The sequence below is a fragment of the Paroedura picta genome, chromosome 4 (genome assembly GCF_049243985.1).
Source record: "Paroedura picta isolate Pp20150507F chromosome 4, Ppicta_v3.0, whole genome shotgun sequence".
NCBI classification, from domain to species: domain Eukaryota; kingdom Metazoa; phylum Chordata; class Lepidosauria; order Squamata; family Gekkonidae; genus Paroedura; species Paroedura picta.
The window spans coordinates 79,785,454-79,805,545 of NC_135372.1; the positions used below are offsets into that span (position 1 = coordinate 79,785,454).

The 20,092-nt window shown below is 43.3% G+C and overlaps 1 protein-coding gene and 2 long non-coding RNA genes across 5 annotated transcripts in view; 2 read left to right on the forward strand and 1 right to left on the reverse strand.

Annotated features, from left to right (window-relative positions):
* The first annotated feature begins 274 nt into the window (after window positions 1-274).
* On the forward strand, window positions 275-3,536 carry LOC143835634 (uncharacterized). Its single transcript, XR_013230283.1, has 3 exons — window positions 275-397; window positions 3,165-3,286; window positions 3,420-3,536. It is a non-coding gene; the product is annotated as an uncharacterized LOC143835634 (long non-coding RNA).
* On the reverse strand, window positions 631-12,638 carry LOC143835633 (uncharacterized). Its single transcript, XR_013230282.1, has 3 exons — window positions 12,432-12,638; window positions 4,255-4,326; window positions 631-2,654 (listed from the first exon to the last, which is right to left on the reverse strand). It is a non-coding gene; the product is annotated as an uncharacterized LOC143835633 (long non-coding RNA).
* Window positions 12,639-12,675: 37 nt separating this feature from the next.
* Window positions 12,676-20,092, forward strand: part of USP24 (ubiquitin specific peptidase 24) — a 95,744-nt gene continuing 88,327 nt past the window's right edge. Inside the window, exon 1 of one of the 3 annotated variants that reach the window (XM_077333607.1) lies at window positions 12,676-13,182. In XM_077333607.1, the coding sequence (XP_077189722.1) occupies window positions 12,853-13,182 (330 nt within the window). In that variant the 5' untranslated portion in view covers window positions 12,676-12,852. The remainder of the gene's footprint in view (window positions 13,183-20,092) is intronic. The other 2 variants (XM_077333606.1, XM_077333605.1) reach the window with 2 other exon arrangements.

Consider the following 20,092-nt stretch of genomic DNA (forward strand, 5'->3'; position numbering starts at 1 on the left):
ACACGTAAGAGCATGTTTTGTTTTAGTAGGCAAATGCCGCTAGGAGAATCAGAGTGACCCAGTTGCCTTGACAATAATTTCATAAGCATTATAGGCATTGCTCAAGAATCTGGTTTATGCATTGGGAATATTGCCTGATGATTTTAGAGTGGTAAGACAAAGTAGCTCTGAACTGATATTCTCAGCATTCAAAGTGCTACATAATTCTTGTCGGCATACTCAGTCCCACTCACAATCAGCTCATTGATCAGACGACATGTTTTCATTTCAGAACACTGAAGGGGAGCGGCCTCTGAAGACACCACCAGGGATCCCTGTTTCAGTTCCACCAGAGAAGGTCCAGGGGTTACATCCATGCATGGCACTCCCATCAGGCTTCAGGATTTTCTTTTCAAAGGTCAGTTATAGAAGTGGGCAACACATCCACAGTCATAGTATGAAGGCTTCTGGCCTCCGAAGGGGAGGCATCTTAGGGTTAAAGAAATTACTAAAAGGTATAGATCACGTTTTGACTATCCTTTGCATTTTGTAAGAGCTAAGCATTCATGCGGCAATACAGACCCACAAACAGGTTAATAACACTAAAAGAGGTCCATCCGTCCGTCCGTCCCCCCCCCATGTCTTGTGGAGTCCTAGCTGGAACTGGTGCCGCAAAGCCCTGCCATTCCAAGTTGCGTATAGTCCCACCCAGATGAAACTAGTCATGAATACTGGCGTACAGCCCAGGATGCGGCAGCGTATACAAACGACAATTTTTTGTGGATCAAGGTTTGGATCACGCTAGCAAGGGCAGTCCAAAAGGTAGCTAGTTGGCCTGCATCCAGCCATTTCAGTCCCAAGGAGCTGAGACCCATGTCAAGATTTCACCAATAAGCAGGCTGAGCACGAAGTCCACTTTCATCTTATCAGTTCCACATTCCCTGGGCTCTTGCAGGAGCTTCCACCACACGGTAGAGTTTGGCACATCAAAAGCAGCGCCTGTTTTTTTTTTTCTTCTTTGAAATGAAGGAAATGCTTTTTGAGACAAAGTTTTATTCTCTTAATGTGTACAGCATCAGCATATGATGAACACTGACTGAAATTTGAGAAGTGCTGAACACTTTTTTCTCACTTGGAATGAGTGAAATGCATTTAATGACAACTTTGGTTATTTTTATTAAATGTATAGCATGAAAGACTTAGGACTTTTTCATTTTTCCATTCAAAAACATTTGCTGCAGTTTTAGATAGCGATGGAAAAATTCCTGTTAACTAGATTTTTCTCCTTGGGAATAAGTAAAATGTGCTAAAACAGCCTACTTGGGACTTTATGTAAACAGTGCTACAAGACAAGCTTTACTCAATGCCCAGCAATTCTTTTCAAGGTGGTTGCTCTTTAGGTTACCTCAGTACTTTGCTGATGCCAGTTTCCCAAACAGCCACGGATGAACCACTGTTTTCTACTGTTTCTACATAAGACATCAGAGACTTTGACAAATGTTTGAGTCCTGATTGAACTATTCCAATCTGGAATAAGAAGCCTGGATGTCTGTGTGAGAGAGTCACAGTATTCCTGACTGTATTTTGTTGTTCTCACACATAGACTCCCTAATCATCAACCCAACTCCTTATCAAGCTACTCTGTGACACATTGTGGTCCTGCTCTTGAGGGAGGAGATGATGCTGTTAACTTCTGAGTTGTTGCTACAGAAAACATGACGTGATGTCAGCCTTGTAGTTAGACTCTATACTGAGACTTCAGGATCCACAAATGGGATTTCCATATAATATAATGCCACAAAACACATAAATAAAATCCTTAAAGATATTTAGGTTATATACAAACTATAATAAAAAAGAAAGTAGTTGCTAAAGTCAGTAGTTGTAAAGGCTTCCCCCCCCAAAGTGAACAGCTATATCAACTCTCACATTTTGGCAATATTAAAGAAATAATCCATTTGGGATTACTGCACACCAAACATTAATTTCCCAATGTGACTAAAATTAAGACCTAGCAGTGTTTGCTGTTGATTTCAAATGCAAACCTGCTTCTTGCAAGTGCTGAAATGCAATATGCGTATCTTTGACTGCAAAACAGCAATATACTACACAAAATCAAGCTTAACGGGGACTGAATGCAAGAAGGAAAAGTGTAACTTGTCTGTTTGAAGCAAAAGGCCATTTTAATAGCCATTTGAATTTGAATTTTTTAAAGTTATCCAATATTGCCATCTGGTGGAACAAGGCAGCAATTAATAAGGCTCCACATTAGTTCCACAAAGAATAAGTAAAATACATCACCTAGCATCTTATGAATGAACTCTTTCAGGGAAGTGAGTGGTCATAGCTATTGCATCTTAATTAATGATTTGTTAATCACTTCTCTATATCAAAATGAAGGCAGTAAATTTCTTTGGGTCAAGAAATGAGAATCACAGTCATGCATCAGAATGTTAACACTCTGTACCATTAGTTTAAACATCAAAGCATTAATTAACGGGGCCAACAAAACATCCGGAAAGGTTTGTAATTATACAGTTTTCAACATCTGTGATCCCTCTTGAGAAAGACTCAAGCCAAATGTGATTTTCAAAAAGTTTACCCATGTTTTGGACAGTTCTGCATTGGAGCTCTATCTGAAGTGTCTGTCTGTACCACTCCACGTGGTTCTGAGCCTGCAAGCAAAAGGGGTCATGAATGTTTGTCCACCAGCAGCAATGGTTGAAAAGAAGCAGTCACCCAAGCACATTATTGTACTCCCTTGCATGTGGGGGTGACACTTGCATGATGTCACACTAGTATTAGTTATATGCTCCCATATCTTGGGGGTAGCACTTCCCATTTGCACATCCTGAAGTGACCCAAGGGAGCCACTATGTAGGCTTCCAAATACAGCTATGCCAGTTACCTTATTTTTGCAGTCAAGTAAGTACTGGCCCTTTCAGAATGCAAACATGGTGCAAGGGGATGCCTGATGTTCCATCTCCCCTTGTTATGTGGTTTCAATCTGGGAGGTGCAAAATGCCACCATGTCTGATCCATGTGATTGCAAGAATCGGTTGTTAGTGGAATACATGTAAGAGATCTGAAAGAGCCATGTTAGCAACAGGCAGTAGCAATGATTGATCTCAACCTTAACTACTTGTTTAAGGAGCCTCCTTTCTATGCAATATACCTTCCTCTAGGATTCCCATCACCAAAGTCCCCTGTAGGTATGACATGATGTCAGAGGGATGAAGCCCCATGCTCCACACCCTATCATCTCTGGGACAAATCTCTCGGACTGGGCAACCATGATTTATCTAAGGTCAGAAATCCCAAAATAATTTGTTTATCTTTTAATATTACTACCAGACTTCTAATTTCAGCTAAATTTGTTTCATTTATGTACTCTATAACTTGAATTATTTTAGTACTTAAATTTTTATACCACTTTACAGTAAAAAAAAAAAATCTCCAGGATTGAAAATGGTTGTGTGTCAACACAATCCAGCAATATGTCAAGATCCTGAAGAGGGCAGTAATATCACAGTGATGCATCTTCTTCATCCCCCTACTCTCATTAGATGTAAGCTGTAAGAAGAAATAAATTACTTTTTATTGTAGCAGTATCTCGAGTTGAAATTTAATTTATGCTGCTTTGTTCCCAAATTAGGCATGGGAATTAAGTAAAACTGTTAACTGTAATTAGCAGTGATTTGTGAAAAAAGCTATTAAGATGCTATCTCAGCACCCTGGAAGCAGGTCATTATGACTATTTCCCTTTTACAGGTAGCAGAAGGCTAAAATTGGGGATGATTTAATGTTTTTAAATAAGATTCTCAAAATTTATATTTACCTTCTTTTCTGTTAAGTCACAAAATCTGATTCGCAATTGAAAATGAGCACTTCAAGTAGTTTCCCATCTGCAAAATGGCTGCACTCAAGATGGTGGCTAGCCAGGTAGCCATTACTGATGCATGCTCACAATTACAGGCTTGCTTGGAATTTGTATGCCTGTGATTCATCATGGATTAGTTGTGCATTATATAAAATCAACTACAACTATGTTAGAGCACATCTGCTGCTTTTGTGCCTGCAAACTCAGCAGCATTAGTCTTGAAATGTACTGGGATCAGAAGAAAGCTACCTTCATTACCATGAACAATTTATTTAAGTATTTATACACTTTTCTCCTCAGTGGGAACCCCAATAATGTTGCCTGATCTTAAATGAGTATACAGCATGAAGCCCAGTGCTTCTAGGATCCACTTTTAAGTCCAAACTCTTGCTTACCCTAGTTCAAAGCGGGCATTCACATTTAGAAGCTGCCAAAACACCTTCAGGTGCAGGAAACAGCAAACTGCCCTGTGAAGTATAAAGCAACCCTTGCTAGATTATGCACAATATGGCAGATTCCATATTCCCCATATTAATAGCAACATTATGAGTACTGTTTCACTGTGCTTTTCTAAGACCCATTATGCACGGGGGTTTTAGCGCACATTCGGGGTGGAATGGCGGTGACTAAAATCACCGATAACGCACGGAGCCGGCTGCAACCGGCCGCAGCTTCGGTGCATGCCGCCGAAAAAGCCGCGTCCGTGAAACGCGGAAGAAAGCGCAGCTTCCGGGTGACCGGGGCGCAACCAGAAGCGGCGCCCGGATCGCCGCGTGCATAATCGGTTACTCTGGGTTTTGCCGCCGTTGCGCCCCGCCCCGTACATAACCAGTATGCGTCGCGTTTTCCCCCTCCGCGTTTTCCATGTGACCCGAAATCGCCGTTTCGGCGGCCGTGCATAATGGGCCTAATAGAAAAATTACCTTTTACATCACTTTATTCCAATTGTAACTTTAAATGCTGAAATATTGAAAATTACAAAGGATTGGCTGCGTTTGCTTTAGCAAAACAAGACAGAAGTCCAACAGCACTTTAAAAACTAAGAACATTTGTTTCCCTATGAGTTTCCATGAGTCACAGCTCCACTGTAACTCAAGAAAGCTCACAGGGAAACACATGTTAGTATCACTAGACTTCTGAAACAAAAACTGAAGAATAATAAAACATTATTCCTTTTTATTACTTTCTCCCTTCCCTCTTTATATTCAGAGCCAGACAAGATTCAAATATAAAGTAGTGTAAGTCTACCAAGAGGACTAACTGCAAAAGAGCAGTCAATAGAAAAGGAAAGAGACTGAAAAGAAACTTAAGATAAAGGTAAAGGTATCCCCTGTGCAAGCACAGAGTCATGTCTGACCCTTGGGGTGACGCCCTCTAGCATTTTCTTGGCAGACTCAATACAGGGTGGTTTGCTATTCCCTTCCCCAGTCATTACCGTTTACCCCCAGCAAGCTGGGTACTCATTTTACTGACCTCGGAAGGATGGAAGGCTGAGTCAACCTTGAGCCGGCTGCTGGGATTGAACTCCCAGCCTCATGGGCAGAGCTTCAAGCAGCATGTTTGCTGCCTTACCACTCTGCGCCACAAGAGGTTCTATACATTATATTTTACATACATTATATTTTATAATGTATACATTATGTTTTAGGGTCTATACATTATATGTATAGAGAACTTCCAGAAGTTCAGGCAGGATTTCAAAGAGGCAGAGGAACTTGAGATCAAATTGCCAACATACGCTGGATCATGGAGAAAGCTAGGGAGTTCCAGAAAAACATCGACTTCTGCTTCATTGACTATGCTAAAGCCTTTGATTGTGTGGAGCACAACAAATTGTGGCAAGTTCTTAAAGAGACGGGAATACCAGAGCATCTTATCTATCTCTTGAGAAACCTATATGCAGGTAAAGAAGCAACAGTGAGAACTGGGCATGGAATCACAGATTGGTTTAAAATTGAGAAAGGAGTTCGGCAAAGCTGTATACTGTCGCCTTGCCTATTTAGCTTGTATGCGGAGCACATCATGAGACAGGGAGGATTAGAGGAGTCACAAATTGGGATCAAGATTGCCAGGAGAAATATTAATAACTTCAGATATGCAGATGATACCACTTTAATGGCGGAAAGCGAAGAGGAACTTAAAGAGCCTTTTGATACAGGTGAAGGAGGAGAGTGCAAAAGGTGGCTTCAAACTCAACATCAAGAAAACAAAGATCATGGCATCCGGCCCTCTCAATTCCTGGCAAATAGATAGGGAAGAAATGGAGGTCATGACAGATTTTATTTTCCTGGGCTCCAAGATCACTGCAGTTGGGGATTGCAGCAAAGAAATTAAAAGACGCTTGCTGCTGGGGAGGAAAGCTATGGCAAATCTAGACAGCATCCTAAAAAGCAGAGACATCATCCTGCCAACAAAAGTGCGTCTAATCAAGGCTATGGTCTTCCTAGTTGCAATGTATGACTGTGAAAGTTGGACCATAAGGAAGGCCAAGCGTCAAGGAACTGAGGCTTTTGAACTCTGGTGCTGGAGAAGACTCTTGCGAGTCCCTTGGACTGCAAGGCGAACAAACCGGTCAGTCCTAGAGGAGATCAGCCCTGACTGCTCCTTAGAAGGCCAGATCTTGAAGATGAAGCTCAAATTCTTTGGCCATCTCATGAGAAGGAAGGACTCCCTGGAGAAGAGCCTAATGGTGGGAGCAATTGAGGGCAAAAGAAGAAGGGGACGACAGAGAATTTTTTTGAAAATGGCCATACTAGCGTGACAGATGCAGAGTGCTCCGAACATCCAGCTGCAGCCATGACCACGAGGGTCCCAGAAGACGGTCAGCATCAACTTTCCTGCCAATGGTTGCATCTTGGATTTCTTTCTTACATGAGATGATGGATGCATCCATTGCATACTCTGCTCCTTGCTTTCGAGCTCTTCAGTGGTGAACCCACATTTCATCACCACAGATACACAGAATCATAGAATCAAAGAATAATAGAATTGGAAGGGACCTCCTGGGTCATCTAGTCCGACCCCCTACACTATGCAGGACACTCACTTCCCTATCGCTCATCCACTGTAACCTGCCACCCCCTTGAGCTTTCACAGAATCAGCCTCTCCGTCAGATGGCTATCCGGCCTCTGTTAAAAAATTTCCAAAGATGGAGAACCCACCACCTCCCGAGGAAGCCTGATCTACTGAGAAACCACTCTGTCAGGAACTTCTTCCTGATCTCTACTAAGACTCGTAGATCCTTTTCACATGCTACTGCCAAGACAAGCCTTCCCCATCTTATATTGATGTATTTGGTTTTTCCTACCTAAATGCAGAACTTTACATTTGTCCCGATTGAACTTCATTTTATTCAGTTTAGCCCACTTCTCGAGCCTATCAAGATCATCTTGATAGAGAGCCAGTTTGGTGTAGTGGTTAGGAGTGCAGACTTCTAATCTGGCATGCTGGGTTCGATTCTGCGCTCCCCCACATGCAGCCAATTGGGTGACCTTGGGCTCGCCACGGCACTGATAAAGCTGTTCTGACCGGGCAGTGATATCAGCGCTCTCTCAGCCTCACCCACCCCACAGGGTGTCTGTTGTGGGGAGAAGAATGGGAAGGCAACTGTAAGCCGCTTTGAGCCTCCTTCGGGTAGGGAAAAGCGGCATATAAGAACCAACTCTTCTTCTTCTTCTTCTTTTTCTTCATCCGTATTCTGTTGCTGTCTTCAGTTGTGTTTGCTACCCTTCCCAGTTTAGTATCGTCTGCAAATTTAATAAGTATCCCCTCTAATCCCTCATCCAAATCATTTATAAATATGTTGAACAACACAGGCCCCAGGACAGATCCTTGGGGTACTCCACTTGTCACTCTTTTCCAAGAAGATGCTTAACCATTAACAAGTACCCTATGGGTACGATCTCTCAACCAGTTATTGATCCACCTGACAGAATTAGGATCCATACCGCGTTTTAACAACTTGTCAACAAGAATATCATGTGGAACCTTATCAAAAGCTTTACTGAAATCCAGATAAACTATGTCCACAGCATTCCCCTGATCCAGCAAGGTAGTCACTTTCTCGAAGAAAGAGATAAGGTTGGTCTGACATGACTTGTTCTTGCGAAACCCATGCTCTCAGTTCTCAGCTGCTCACAGCTCTCAGTTCCAGCTGCTCAAGAACCGAGTGTTTATTTGTTCCAAAATGATGCCAGCTACAGATGTCAAGCTGATTATTCGTCTGTTTTTGCAAATCAGTTCCAGAGTTCTTTCTTCATTCCGTGTGGTCGTGGCTGTAACTGGACAGCCAAAGCACTCTGCATCTGTCATACTAATATGGCCATTTTTGAACATTTCAATCCACTCATAGATGACCGTATAAGAGAGAACTTTATCCCCATACTGAGCACACATTCAGAGAATAATTTGTGCTCCTGGCATACCTTCTGCCCACAAAAAGTGTATGACAAAACGCTGTTCCTCTTTGGTGCAATTTATAAGTTTCATAGCCATCTTCCCCACAGCGTGACAACACCTACACTAAACTGCAAGGTCAGCAAGCTTGCCAGACAGACCAGTCACGTGACACTTTCAGACGCAACCAATTACGTCTGCCCTCACCGTTTCCAACAAAAATATAACAGTGCGGAAACTTTTTGAAGACCATTATTTTATAATGCTGTTTATGTTGAAATGTTGTAATGTTTTGATGTTTGCCACTTTGCAGAACCTAGCTGGGTGGAAAAGACAGCCTACAATTTTTCAAATAAACGTTAAAAACCACTGTTCCTCTCCCTAACTTCACTGGATGCATGCAGTCACACTGTGTTCCATTTGCCTGCAGACAAACTACGGTATGTATTTACCACACATACAAACTCTATAGGGTAGTCATGTCACTGTTGCAGCAAAAATTTAAAAAGGAGTTTTGAAATACTAGCTAATGAACAGATTTACTACAGTATAAACTTTCATCTACTAGAACCACATGGAAGTTGAAATCCATAAAATCTTGCATGACAATAATTGTTTTTGTCTTTAAGATGCCACAAAGGAAACTGACTACTCTGAACAGCTTGAAATAGAGATGCCAATGAGGGCAAGAGTTCTTGCAGTCTTTCTCTACCTCAGTCCAACCCAGACAGTGTCACCCTAAGCAGAGTTATACCCTCTCAGTCAGTGGTTCTCAACCTTCCTCATGCCAGTTCCTCATTGTGGTGACCCCCAATCATAAAATTATGCAAGTGTTATTTCACAGATATTAAACCAAAACTGACCAATGGCGTGAAAAACCATTGCTGATTGTACATAAATGGGTTTTTTCCAGGGTTTCTGAGTTCTGCCTCTTATCCTGCCGAGCTGCACCATCATCTGGAGTGCCTGGTGGGAGACTGCTGCACTGGAGGCACTGCTGGAGCGGCTCACAGCTGAGCACAGGAGCCTGCAGGAGGAGCAACAACAGTGGCAGCGCCCTCCCCCAAGCTGCTCACCTTCCTGCAACCCCTGTTAAAGGGTCGTTCGACCCCCAAAGGGGTCCCAACCCCCGGGCTGAAAACCACTGCTCTAAGTCATTTGATGTCAATATGCTTAGAACAATGGAAGAAGAAAAAGAGTTGGTTCTTATATGCCACTTTTCTCTACCCGAAGGAGTCTCAAAGTGACTTATAATCACCTTCCCTTTCCTCTCCCCACAACAGACACCCTGTGAGGTAGGTGAGGCTGAGAGAGCCCTGATATTACTGCTCCGTCAGAACAGCTTTATCAGTGCTGTGGCAAGCCCAAGGTCACCCAGCTGGCTGCATGTGAGGGAGGAGCGGGGAATCAAACGCTGCTTGCCAGATTAGAAGTCCACCCTCCTAACCACTACACCAAGCTTGCTCTGTTTAGGTTGGCAGCACTGAGAGTCCATAAGTAGGGCATGAATGCAGTAGCCCTCTCAGTAGTTTTTCCAGCCTCTTATTTGGAAGTATGCCACCTCTGAAGTTGGAGGCTCTATTCAGCTAACATGTTTATGATGAGCATGAACTGTATAGTGACACAAAGCAACACAACACTTACCTTGGGAGCCAGCTTGGTGTAGTGGTTAGGAGTACAGAATTCTAATCTCAGTGCTGCCAACCTAAACAGAGCAAGCTTGGTGTAGTGGTTAGGAGGGTGGACTTCTAATCTGGCAAGCAGCGTTTAATTCCCCGCTCCTCCCTCACATGCATCCAGCTGGGTGACCTTGGGCTCACCACAGCACTGTTAAAGCTGTTCTGACCTAGCAATAATATCAGGGCTCTCTCAGCCTCACAGGGTGTCTGTTGTGGGGAGAGGAAAGGGAAGGGAATTGTAAGCCTCTTTAAGAGTCCTTTGGGTAAATAAAAGCAGCATATAAGAACCAACTGTTCTTTTTCTACCTACTTATACACACCCTTGACATTAGAGGCATACAAACAGCCCAAGAGCTTTTCTTTAAGTACCTTGTGGCAGCATTCCAGAAAACAGCACAAAGCAAGCCTGAAGGCCAATAATGCTCTTTCCTCTAAATACACGGCAGGCAGCAGAGAAGCAAAGATAGACTAGAGAACCATGAGAGTAGCTAAGAAACTCTTACAGGTGTAGTTGTGCTTTCCATCAAGATTCCATTGGCAATTATATCCAAGTAAGCAATAAGTAATGTGCAGTATTGTAGCCTTTCAACTGAACCCCATTCATGGTTACCCGGCAGAAGGAGACCTGTCTCAGTAAAATAACTTCTCCACTTCTCCAGGCGTCATGGTTCAGGGGCAGAGCATCTGCTTGGCATGCAAAAAGTCCCAGGTTGATACCCCAGCATCTTCAGTTAAAAGGACCAGGCAATAGTGGATGTAAAAGATCTCTACTTGAAACTCTGGAGAGCCACTGCCAGTCTGAGTAGGTCTTGATCTGATTCAGTAGTCTGATTCATGTGATCAAGTACTGTGCATCCAGAAGGTCCTCAGGTTTGATTTCTGCCATCGCCAGTTAAAGAAATCAGATAGTAGGTGATGTGAAAGATTTGTGATCCTCAAAAGTTGCTATAAGATGTTCTTGAAGCCTCATCAAGTCTTCCTCCAGACTTGCTCTAATCGTCTCAGATCCCGTTTCTTCTCACGGAGCTCCCTGGTGTACCAAGGGTCTCGCTTGAGACAAGGGTGAAGAGGATGTTGGGGAGCGATCTTGTCAATGGCGGCCAGCATTCTGTCGTGCCAGTTGCTGACCAGACCATTTAGAGAAGTGCCAGGAAGCACTGGGTCCTGCAGAGCATTCAGGAATCCAATCAGATCCATAAATCTCCGCGGGCAACCTGAAATCTACTCGCCGCCCAACTGAGGAGGGGGTGGCAGCTTTAGCCGGGCCTTCAGGGCATAGTGGTCTGACTATGTCACGGCTTAAGCCGAGACCAGATCCACATTCAACCCTGCACCGAAACTGAGATGCAGGGTGGGGCCTGAAAAGTTCTCTTGGACTTGTCAATGGATAAATACGTCAGTGCCCCTTCTTTCAATTTTTTCTTGCTTGTAAACTGGTTACTTACTTATTCTGCCATCAGTCACACTAATCCACACTACCTCCAAACTGGTAACCGCCAAACTGGATTACTGTAACATGCTTTACATGCAATAATCTTTGAAGATGTGGAAGCTTCAGTTGTTACAAAATGCTGTAGTGAGACTCCCCTCTGGAGTCAGCTGCTCAAAACTTAACTCCAGGGCTAGGTCAACTGTACTGGTTGCCTATTTTCTTCCAGGCCCTATTCAATGTGCTGGTACTTCATATTCATCAAACTGTATCTCCTACTATACTCTGATGTAGCGGCTGCATTTTTCAAACAATTGTGGTGCCTTCTGGTGCCCTTTTCTAAGACTGTCAATATGACACCACTGAGGTCATGGGTTTTATATCTACTGAGGTCCAGTCTTGTGGAATGGCTTACTAGAGTGCATGCACAGGGTGCAGCGGATCATTGCATTCTGGAAGGTGTGTAAGCTTGTCATTTTTCAGAGGGCATTTGAAGATGGATAAGCGATTAGGTCAAGCTGTGTCTGTTTTTAGTATGTACACTTTTATCTTGTAGGTGGATTTTTGTGTTCTTTTTGTGGCCTTGCAAGTTCATTGTATTGCTTTGTTAGCAGCCTTGAGTCCAAAGAGAGTAGAAAGTACATATTTTAAACAAATGTTGTTAGGTGCAAAGTCGTGTCCGACCCATCGCAACCCCATGGACAATCCTCCAGGTCTTCTTCCATTTAAGTTCACACTGACTGCTTCAGGGACTCCATCCAGCCACCTCATTCTCTGTCGTCCCCTTCTTCTTTTGCCCTCAATCGCTCCCAGCATTAGGCTCTTCTCCAGGGAGTCCTTCCTTGTTTAAACAAATCATTACCATTAAATAGCCGTCTATTCGCAACTTGCTACTCTCCAGTATCCGTTATTATTTTACTTATGGCATTTACTACTTGAACATTTTTCTCCTATAAAAGTGAAGTAAATGATCATTGGATCATAGAAAAAATCCAAAAACACTCGCACAAATACTTCTGGGGAATGGACCAGCTCAATAATATAGTTTTGATCCCCCCCCCCCCGTACCATTTCGTTACATCTGTGTGCCTTTTTCTCTCCAAGTTCATCACGCAGTTCTTTTTAACACGTGGGGCAGATACGCCTGCCTAGGCCGTCGGAAGAATTCCATCGCCTGCCGCCTTCACGGTTACCGTGACAACCACCCCCCCTCCCGCCCGCTTTTCCTGGGTTCCATTCATGTTCAGGCAACGGCCTCGCCGCCCCTCCCCTGGCACGTGACCCCGGCGGCGCTTCCCGCACTAGTATCTGGGCTTCCTCGAGCGCCGCTTCCGGGTGGGTGTGGGGCTCGGCCGTGTGTTGTCCTGCCCCGAGGCGGCGAAGGGAGGCAGAAGAAGGAGGCTCCCGGCAACATGGCGGCGCGCAGAGCTGGTGGCGGAAAGGGCCCTGCGAGCGGGAGCAGCGTCTGAGCCCGGCAGAGCGGGACGCCATGGAGAGCGAGGAGGAGCAGCACATGACGACGCTGCTGTGCATGGGCTTCTCGGACGCCGACGCCATCCGCAGGGCCCTCCGCCTGGCCAAGAACGACATCAACGAGGCCGTGGCTTTGCTCACCAACGAGCGGCCCGGCCTGCACTACGAGCCCATGGACAGCGGGGGAAGCGGCGGCGGCCAGGGAGGCGGCGGGCCCGGAGGGCACCAGCCGAGCGGCAGCACCCGCGGCGGAGGGGATGGCGACGGCACCGGGGGCGGCGGCGGCGGCGGCGGCAGCAGTGGCTTCGACCCGCCCCCTGCTTATCATGAGGTGGTGGAGAACGAGGTAACGGCCGCGGGAGGGAGGGGAGGGAGCCCGGGCGGGCGCGCGGGCGCGTGTTGTTGTGCCTCTTCAGCGAGCAGCGGCCCGGGATCCCGCCCACGGAAAGAGCCCTCCAGCCTGTCAGGGAGAGGGACGTGTTGTTCTCGCCCAAACACGCGCCTCATGGCCGAAAGAAGTCCCTCGTAATCGCCCCGAGCGCCCGCCTTCCGTCTAAAAGAAAACTCCCTTCAGCGCAGCAAGGCTGGGAGCCTTCCGACGCCCGCAGGCCGCGCTCCCTGTCCCTGGAGTCTCCCCCATCTGAATAAGAGCTACTGCACGTTGGGTAGCCTTGTCATTTCCTCTGGACTGGAGTGCCTCGACATGCGGGCGGGGGCATGAATCTTATGTCAGATGACTGCTCACTATATCGGAGTTGACGGATAATCCCATATGTGTGTCCCGGTTTGACACAGCAAGCAGAATGCAGCTTCAAGCCTAGAAAGGACTTGATGTTGCCTTCTCTGTTTGTGATGGGAGGTTATAATCCAGCTGTTCTTTCTGCCACCCAGGTGCATACCTAAATCAATTTTTACTGCAGAATACAGATACTAAACTGGCTTTTGTATAGCATGAGCATTTATAACTATAGGCGGTCATTCACTAACTATTTTAGGTGTGAATTAGTTTAGCAAAATTTGAGAGGTGGACAGTGGCTGTTATATCAGTTTTGATTACATCTGAGTTTTATGTTATTATTTCATCATGTATTTGCTGCATTTCATGAACCCTTGGTCTGCAGTTTACTTTTTATTTATTTCATTTTTTTAATTTTATTCAATTTCTAGGCTACAACTCCTGGCCTGACAGCTCATGGCAGGTTACAACCTAAAAGTACAATACTGTAATAAAAATACTTAAAAAAAACCCCACCCACACCCCCATGCCAGTTATCTCCCCCCCCCCCCCCCAGACCTCCCTGACTGTCATATATCCTGGGGATGTTAATTGTTGGACATATCAGAGACCAGCTTCAAAGCCCATTCATAAGAACGGGCTTTGAAAGGGCCCTGCCCGGCAGCTTTCCAGGTCGCCAGGAAGTGCAGAGGGCAAAGGTGGGGGAGAGGGAGCACTTCTCAGAGGCATGGCAAGCACACCTGGGGCCTCTGAGAGGTGTCCTTTCCAGGCCTTTGGGAAGCACTCCCCCAGCCCCGCGGGGCCCTTTTCCAGGCCTTTGGGAAACGGCCCTGGAGAGGCGGGACAGTTCATCCTCCAAGGCTGTTTCACAATTATTAAGAGGCACCAAATGGATAAGATATGATCTCATATATAAAATCTTTTTTTGCAAATTATCTATTTTACAAAGTAAAAAGTTAACGTAAAGGTATCCGCTATGCAAAGCACCGGGTCATGTCTGACCCTTGGGGTGATGCCCTCTAGCGTTTTCATGGCAGACTCAACACGGGGTGGTTTGCCAGTGCCTTCCCCAGTCATTTCCGTTTACCCCCCCCCCCAGCAAGCTGGGTACTCATTTTACTGACCTTGGAAGGGTGGAAGGCTGAGTCAACCTTGAGCCAGCTGCTGGGATCGAACACCCAGCCTCATGGGCAGAGCTTTCAGACTGCATTTCTGCTGCCTTACCACTCTGTGCCACAAGAGGCTCATATTTTACAAAGTATATATAGAAAAACAATTGAGAACAGTGACAAAGATGTGGCAGATGCAGGCCTATCCAGACGAAAATCCCGACACCTGACAATAAGATCTGCACAAATCCTGCAATCACAAAATTTCAATTTTAGGAATGAATGGTTGCAAATATGGATTATATCAGTTCTACCAATATCCATAACCTGATAAACACCAATGAGAGGCCCGCAGAAATTTGACTTGCTATATTAAGTGTAGAAAATACCTAATAGACTACAAACAGGATTTAGTAGTTGTTCAGACCTGTTGTTTAAATGGGGCAAAATAACAGATTCTAAATGTGATTGTGGTGCAACCTGCAAAACTCTTTTTCATCTGTCACAGGAATGTAAGCATTGGGCGTTCCAAGGAGATGTGATGGAGCTCTTTGTACTCTCCCCTGTTGAAATTGAATAGATTTAAAACTTAGGTATTAGTATTTAGGGGGATTGCCCAATCTGTCTGCATAATCATTGTATCTGTATGCTTCCTGTGTTTAACTCTGCCATATCCTAAATAAATAAATAATACTGGGTTCTACTCCAAGTTGCAATAAAATCTTGTTTGTCTTTATGATGTACTAGTGTCCTGATTATTTATGTTTCAACAACAAACACATCTAGAATGCTGGAATTAATTTTAGTAGTATTCCTCATAACTTGAATATTCCTCTTAGATTTCAAGAAGAGCATAAGGACTGATGAACTAGGTTCAGTGTTTGGATTATTATTAGTATTACTTTACTAAATTTCTAAACCACCCTCCTGAGACCAGCTCAAAATGGTGTATATACATAGATTATAATATCTACCTATTATAATACATCTATTATAATACATATATGGATTAGTATCATTGTTTTAACTGATTTTCATGGGCTTTGAGTGGAGAAAGGCTGCATAAGATTGCTCCTGCTGTTGTGTAGGAGAGACCATTACAGTTAGGCTGTTGTTACATTTTTGCCTTTCCAGTGTTTAAGGTTCTAGTTAGGGTAAGTTCAGAAAGTTACAGTCATGAACATTAAGCCATTCTTAGTGCTTGGATGCAAGTTAGTAAAAAGTTTGAAAATACTTTTGATAGGAGAGAGAAATTATACCTAAACAAAATAGCTGAAGATGTTCTGTTTTTTCTTAAACAGTAAAGAAGTGGGTGATTAGGTCATCTTTTCTTTTGAGAAGCCCATAGGAAGTTGAAGTTAGGGCTTTGTATGGTGGTGGTGGTTTTAATGCATGTATGTTTACTGTGTTGCTCCACGGAATGTGTGAGTGTTCACAAGTAGTCTGTTACTGTTCTTGAAGTATTCTGTGCTTCTGTAATGTCGGTAAAATGAGTACCCAGCTTGCTGGGGGTAAAACGGTAATGACTGGGGAAGGGAATGGCAAACCACCCCGTATTGAGTGTGCCATGAAAACGCTGGAGGGCGTCACCCCAAGGGTCAGACATGACTCGGTGCTTGCACAGGGGGATGCCCTTATCTATATTTATCTGCTATCATATATAAGTGTGTGTGTGTGTGTGTGTAGAGAAACAAGGAAGGTGGAGTTGACGCCACCAAAAAGTGAGAGAGTTTGCTGTTATGGTTAGTTTAGTTGCCTGAAGCAGGGAAAGTTTTTTCCTTTAAGAAGTTATAGTACAGGCTCATGACAAGTTTCCAAATGATCCATATCTGATCTTCATTCTCAATAGTGCATTGCTTAAATTAAACACAAAATTCATTGATGCTGAAAATTATAGATTAAGATCTTAGTGCGTAACATATATTTTATTACAAGTTGCAATTTGTGCTAATATTGCTATATACTTGAAGTGCATCTTGTAAGCAGTGAATAAGAGCCAAGCTACTGGTGGGGCAAAGGGATTTGGAGAAAGGTCACCCAGCAAGATCCTTTGGGGGCATCTTTGACCTTAGGCCCTGTTTCTTCCTTTAAGTTTTCTCCACTGCTACCACCCCCTTTTGTAGAAGCTGCTCCCACCAAGAAGCTTATGCTTGTTTCAAAGCTGGGGCAGCAACAAAGCTGCAAACATCACTGTAACATTTTAACAATGAATTTGTTGTGTAATCAGTTGAAATCTAAACTATACCCTTGATGCTATTTGCATGTAGTCTTTAGAGTACTGTTTAGTATATAGTGCTTTGAGGATCCTTATGTTTCTTTCCAGTAATATTGTAAGTTAGATGATACAGTGATATTCCCCACAAGACCAGTCTGAGGGACCACTTGTCTCCTTATGCTCCCCACAGAGTTCTTTGCTCTGCGGATGCTAATTTGCTTGTGATCCCTAGCCCCAGAGAAGCACGCCTGGCTTGGCTTGGGCCAGGGTGTTTTCTGTCCTGGCCCTGACCTGGTGGAATGAGCTTCTGGAAGAGCTGAGGGCCCTGATGGAGCTGTCTCAGTTCTGCAGGGCCTTCAAAACAGAGCTCTTCTGCCAGGTCTTTGGTTGAGGTCGGGACCAGGAATAACTGGGGCCTTCCTTCAGCCAACACTATACCATCTTGCAAACCTTCACCTTGTGGTGATTGACTGCAGATAGGGGAGAAATGGAGAGTATGCAGCATCTTCTGTTTTTATGTTAAGGGGTTTATGATTGGTTTTATTATTGGGGGGTATCTGTTTTGTGTAACCCAACATGAGTACACAGAGAGTGACAGGATATAAATCAAAATAATAAATACCATCTCCCTTTCACGGGAATTTAGAACTAATATTTGTTGTATCAGATTCAAGTGGGTAGCCATGTTGGTCTGAAACAGCAGAGCAAATTTAGAGTCCAGTGGCACCTTTAAGACCAACGAAGTTCTATTCAAGGTATGAGCTTTCGTGTGCACACACAGTTCCTCAGATATAATGTCAGTTGTATCTGAGGAAGTGTGCATGCACGCAAAAGCGTACTCTGAATAAAACTTTTTTTTTATAATGATTTTTTTTATTTTCATAAAGATAGAAATATAATCATCTTTTGAGAATATACGACCCCACATTGACTCCACAGTGATATAAACTTTTGCCCAAAACTCTGCCATGAGTCTAAGAGCCATCCACATTTCCACTACATTTAAAAAAAAAAAAGGCCTGTTTAGATATACAAAAGAAAAGTTATTATTAGTCAACTTACTTGAGAGATCGTAGACCTCACATTAACTGCTTGATACAATCTAAGAGCTATCCTAGCAGATATTTCTAGGTTTGAGTTAGATGCTTAACATTAAACATTTCTTATAGCACAGTATGAGTTTTGGCCCTGTATCAATACCCTGATGAAGGGAGAGGAAAGTAGGGCTTTGCCTTAAAGATGTACAAAGAAAAAAAATTACAAAAGGATTTCATAATTTCTCCTTATCCTTAATACAGATACATCTACAAACCATTTATACTTGACCCATTCTAAGAGCCATCCTGACAGGTATAAGTTGAGAGCTTTGCATTTTCTACAGATCAATATGGGCTTTGGCCCTATAACAATACACCAATAAAAAATAATAATAAGGGGGGAAAGCCCCATTTTATATTTCCAACGCTAACGATTATATTACCTATATGCCTACTAAGAAAAAGAAACAAGAGAGAAAAAAGGCACTGCTTCCCCTTTTTCATAAAAATAGCAATGTAGAATACAGTATATGTTGTTAATACAGAGAATAATAAGATTTCCAGGTTTAGATTAAATGCTTAACATTAAACATAAAACAATATAAGCTTTCAGTCTTCTATAGCTTCTCCTTATCCTTGGTTCTGATACATCTACAAAATAATTTATGCTTGACCCATTCTAAGAACCATCCTAACAGATATATTTTCAGATTGAAGTTGAAAGCTTAACATTAAACATTTTCTACAAGTCAGTGTAGGCTTTAGTCCTAGGACAATACACTAATAGAAGAAAGAAAAAATAAGGGGGGAGAACCCCATTTTACATTTTCAGCACTAATGATTATATTACCTATATGCCTACAAAAGAAAAGAGACAAAAAAAACAAGAGAGAAAGAGACACTGCTTCCCCTTTTTCATAAAAATGGAAATATAGAATACAGTATAACATTAAACATAAAACAATATGAGCTTTCGGTCTTCTTAAGGGGGTCTCATCTCGAGGCTTGCTACATCTTGTCGTTCCCGTAAAATTATATTCTGTCCCATTGGCCTTTGGCGTAGAAAGTGCAGTTGTACTCTTTCCCGCAGAGTATGCATCGATAAATCTTGAGGCCGTTGCACCTCCTGGACTCCAGTATCAATACAATTTTTTCCCCAGAGAGATCCTTTAAATCGGTTACTTTCACTGCAGATCCATATTTCTTTTGATTGATTTTTGTACACTGTTGCTTTGAGATGGCTGTATGTCTTTTTAAAAAGGGTGTCCTTATCTTGGCTGCAGAACTCCGGCATCCCATTTTCCGTCTCCAGAATTTCAGATTTCTCTTCTACTGTTGGTTTTCCACCTTGTTTAGAGCTGTCATCAGCCACTGTTATTGATCCATTATTCCTGTTAAATATGTCTTCCTTGGCATCTTGGATCTCCTTGAAGATATGAATTTCAGATTTCTCTTCTGCTGTTGGTTTTCCACCTTGTTTAAAGCTGTCATCAGTCACTGTTATTAATCCATCATTCCTATTGAAGACTTCTTCCTTGCCATCTTGGATCTCCTTGGAGATATTTTTGATCAATCCATCTAAGAATACTTTGTAATCTTGGGTTTGTATCTCTATTAGATGAGCCAATCTTTTTAACATAGACATGATTTTGACTTTAAAAAAAACCGGCCTCAAACAATTTTACAAGTGGCCAGTAGAGGTCCTCTGTTTTATCCTCTAATGTTCCGGCACAGGCATGTGGCGTATTGAAGTCAGTTAAGGCAGAGATTCTCGTACTGGCACAGAGTTCTCGTGAGATTTTCCCATTCACAGCTCTTATCTTCTTATCTTCGAAAACCAAAACAATTACAATAAGAGCTTTTGCCAATTAGTTCGAGTTGATTTGAGTCCTTCTTCTGCTTAGTTAGGAGAATTAGCCTGCCTCTTAACGAGGTGGCTTCAGGCAGAGCAGAGTAAGAGGAGGGGGGAAACAAAGGGCTTTGATGCGGGAAGAAAGACGAAGAAAAAAAAACGAGAGATACTTGCAGTAAATGATGCAGTAAATGATGTTTTGGAACTCAGCCGATGTCCTCCCCTCAGTTCAAAGCGTTCATTTGTGGTAAATCATCATGTAGGGTTGAAGCAGATACTTTAAGATTAAAGAAAGAAAGGAAAGTCC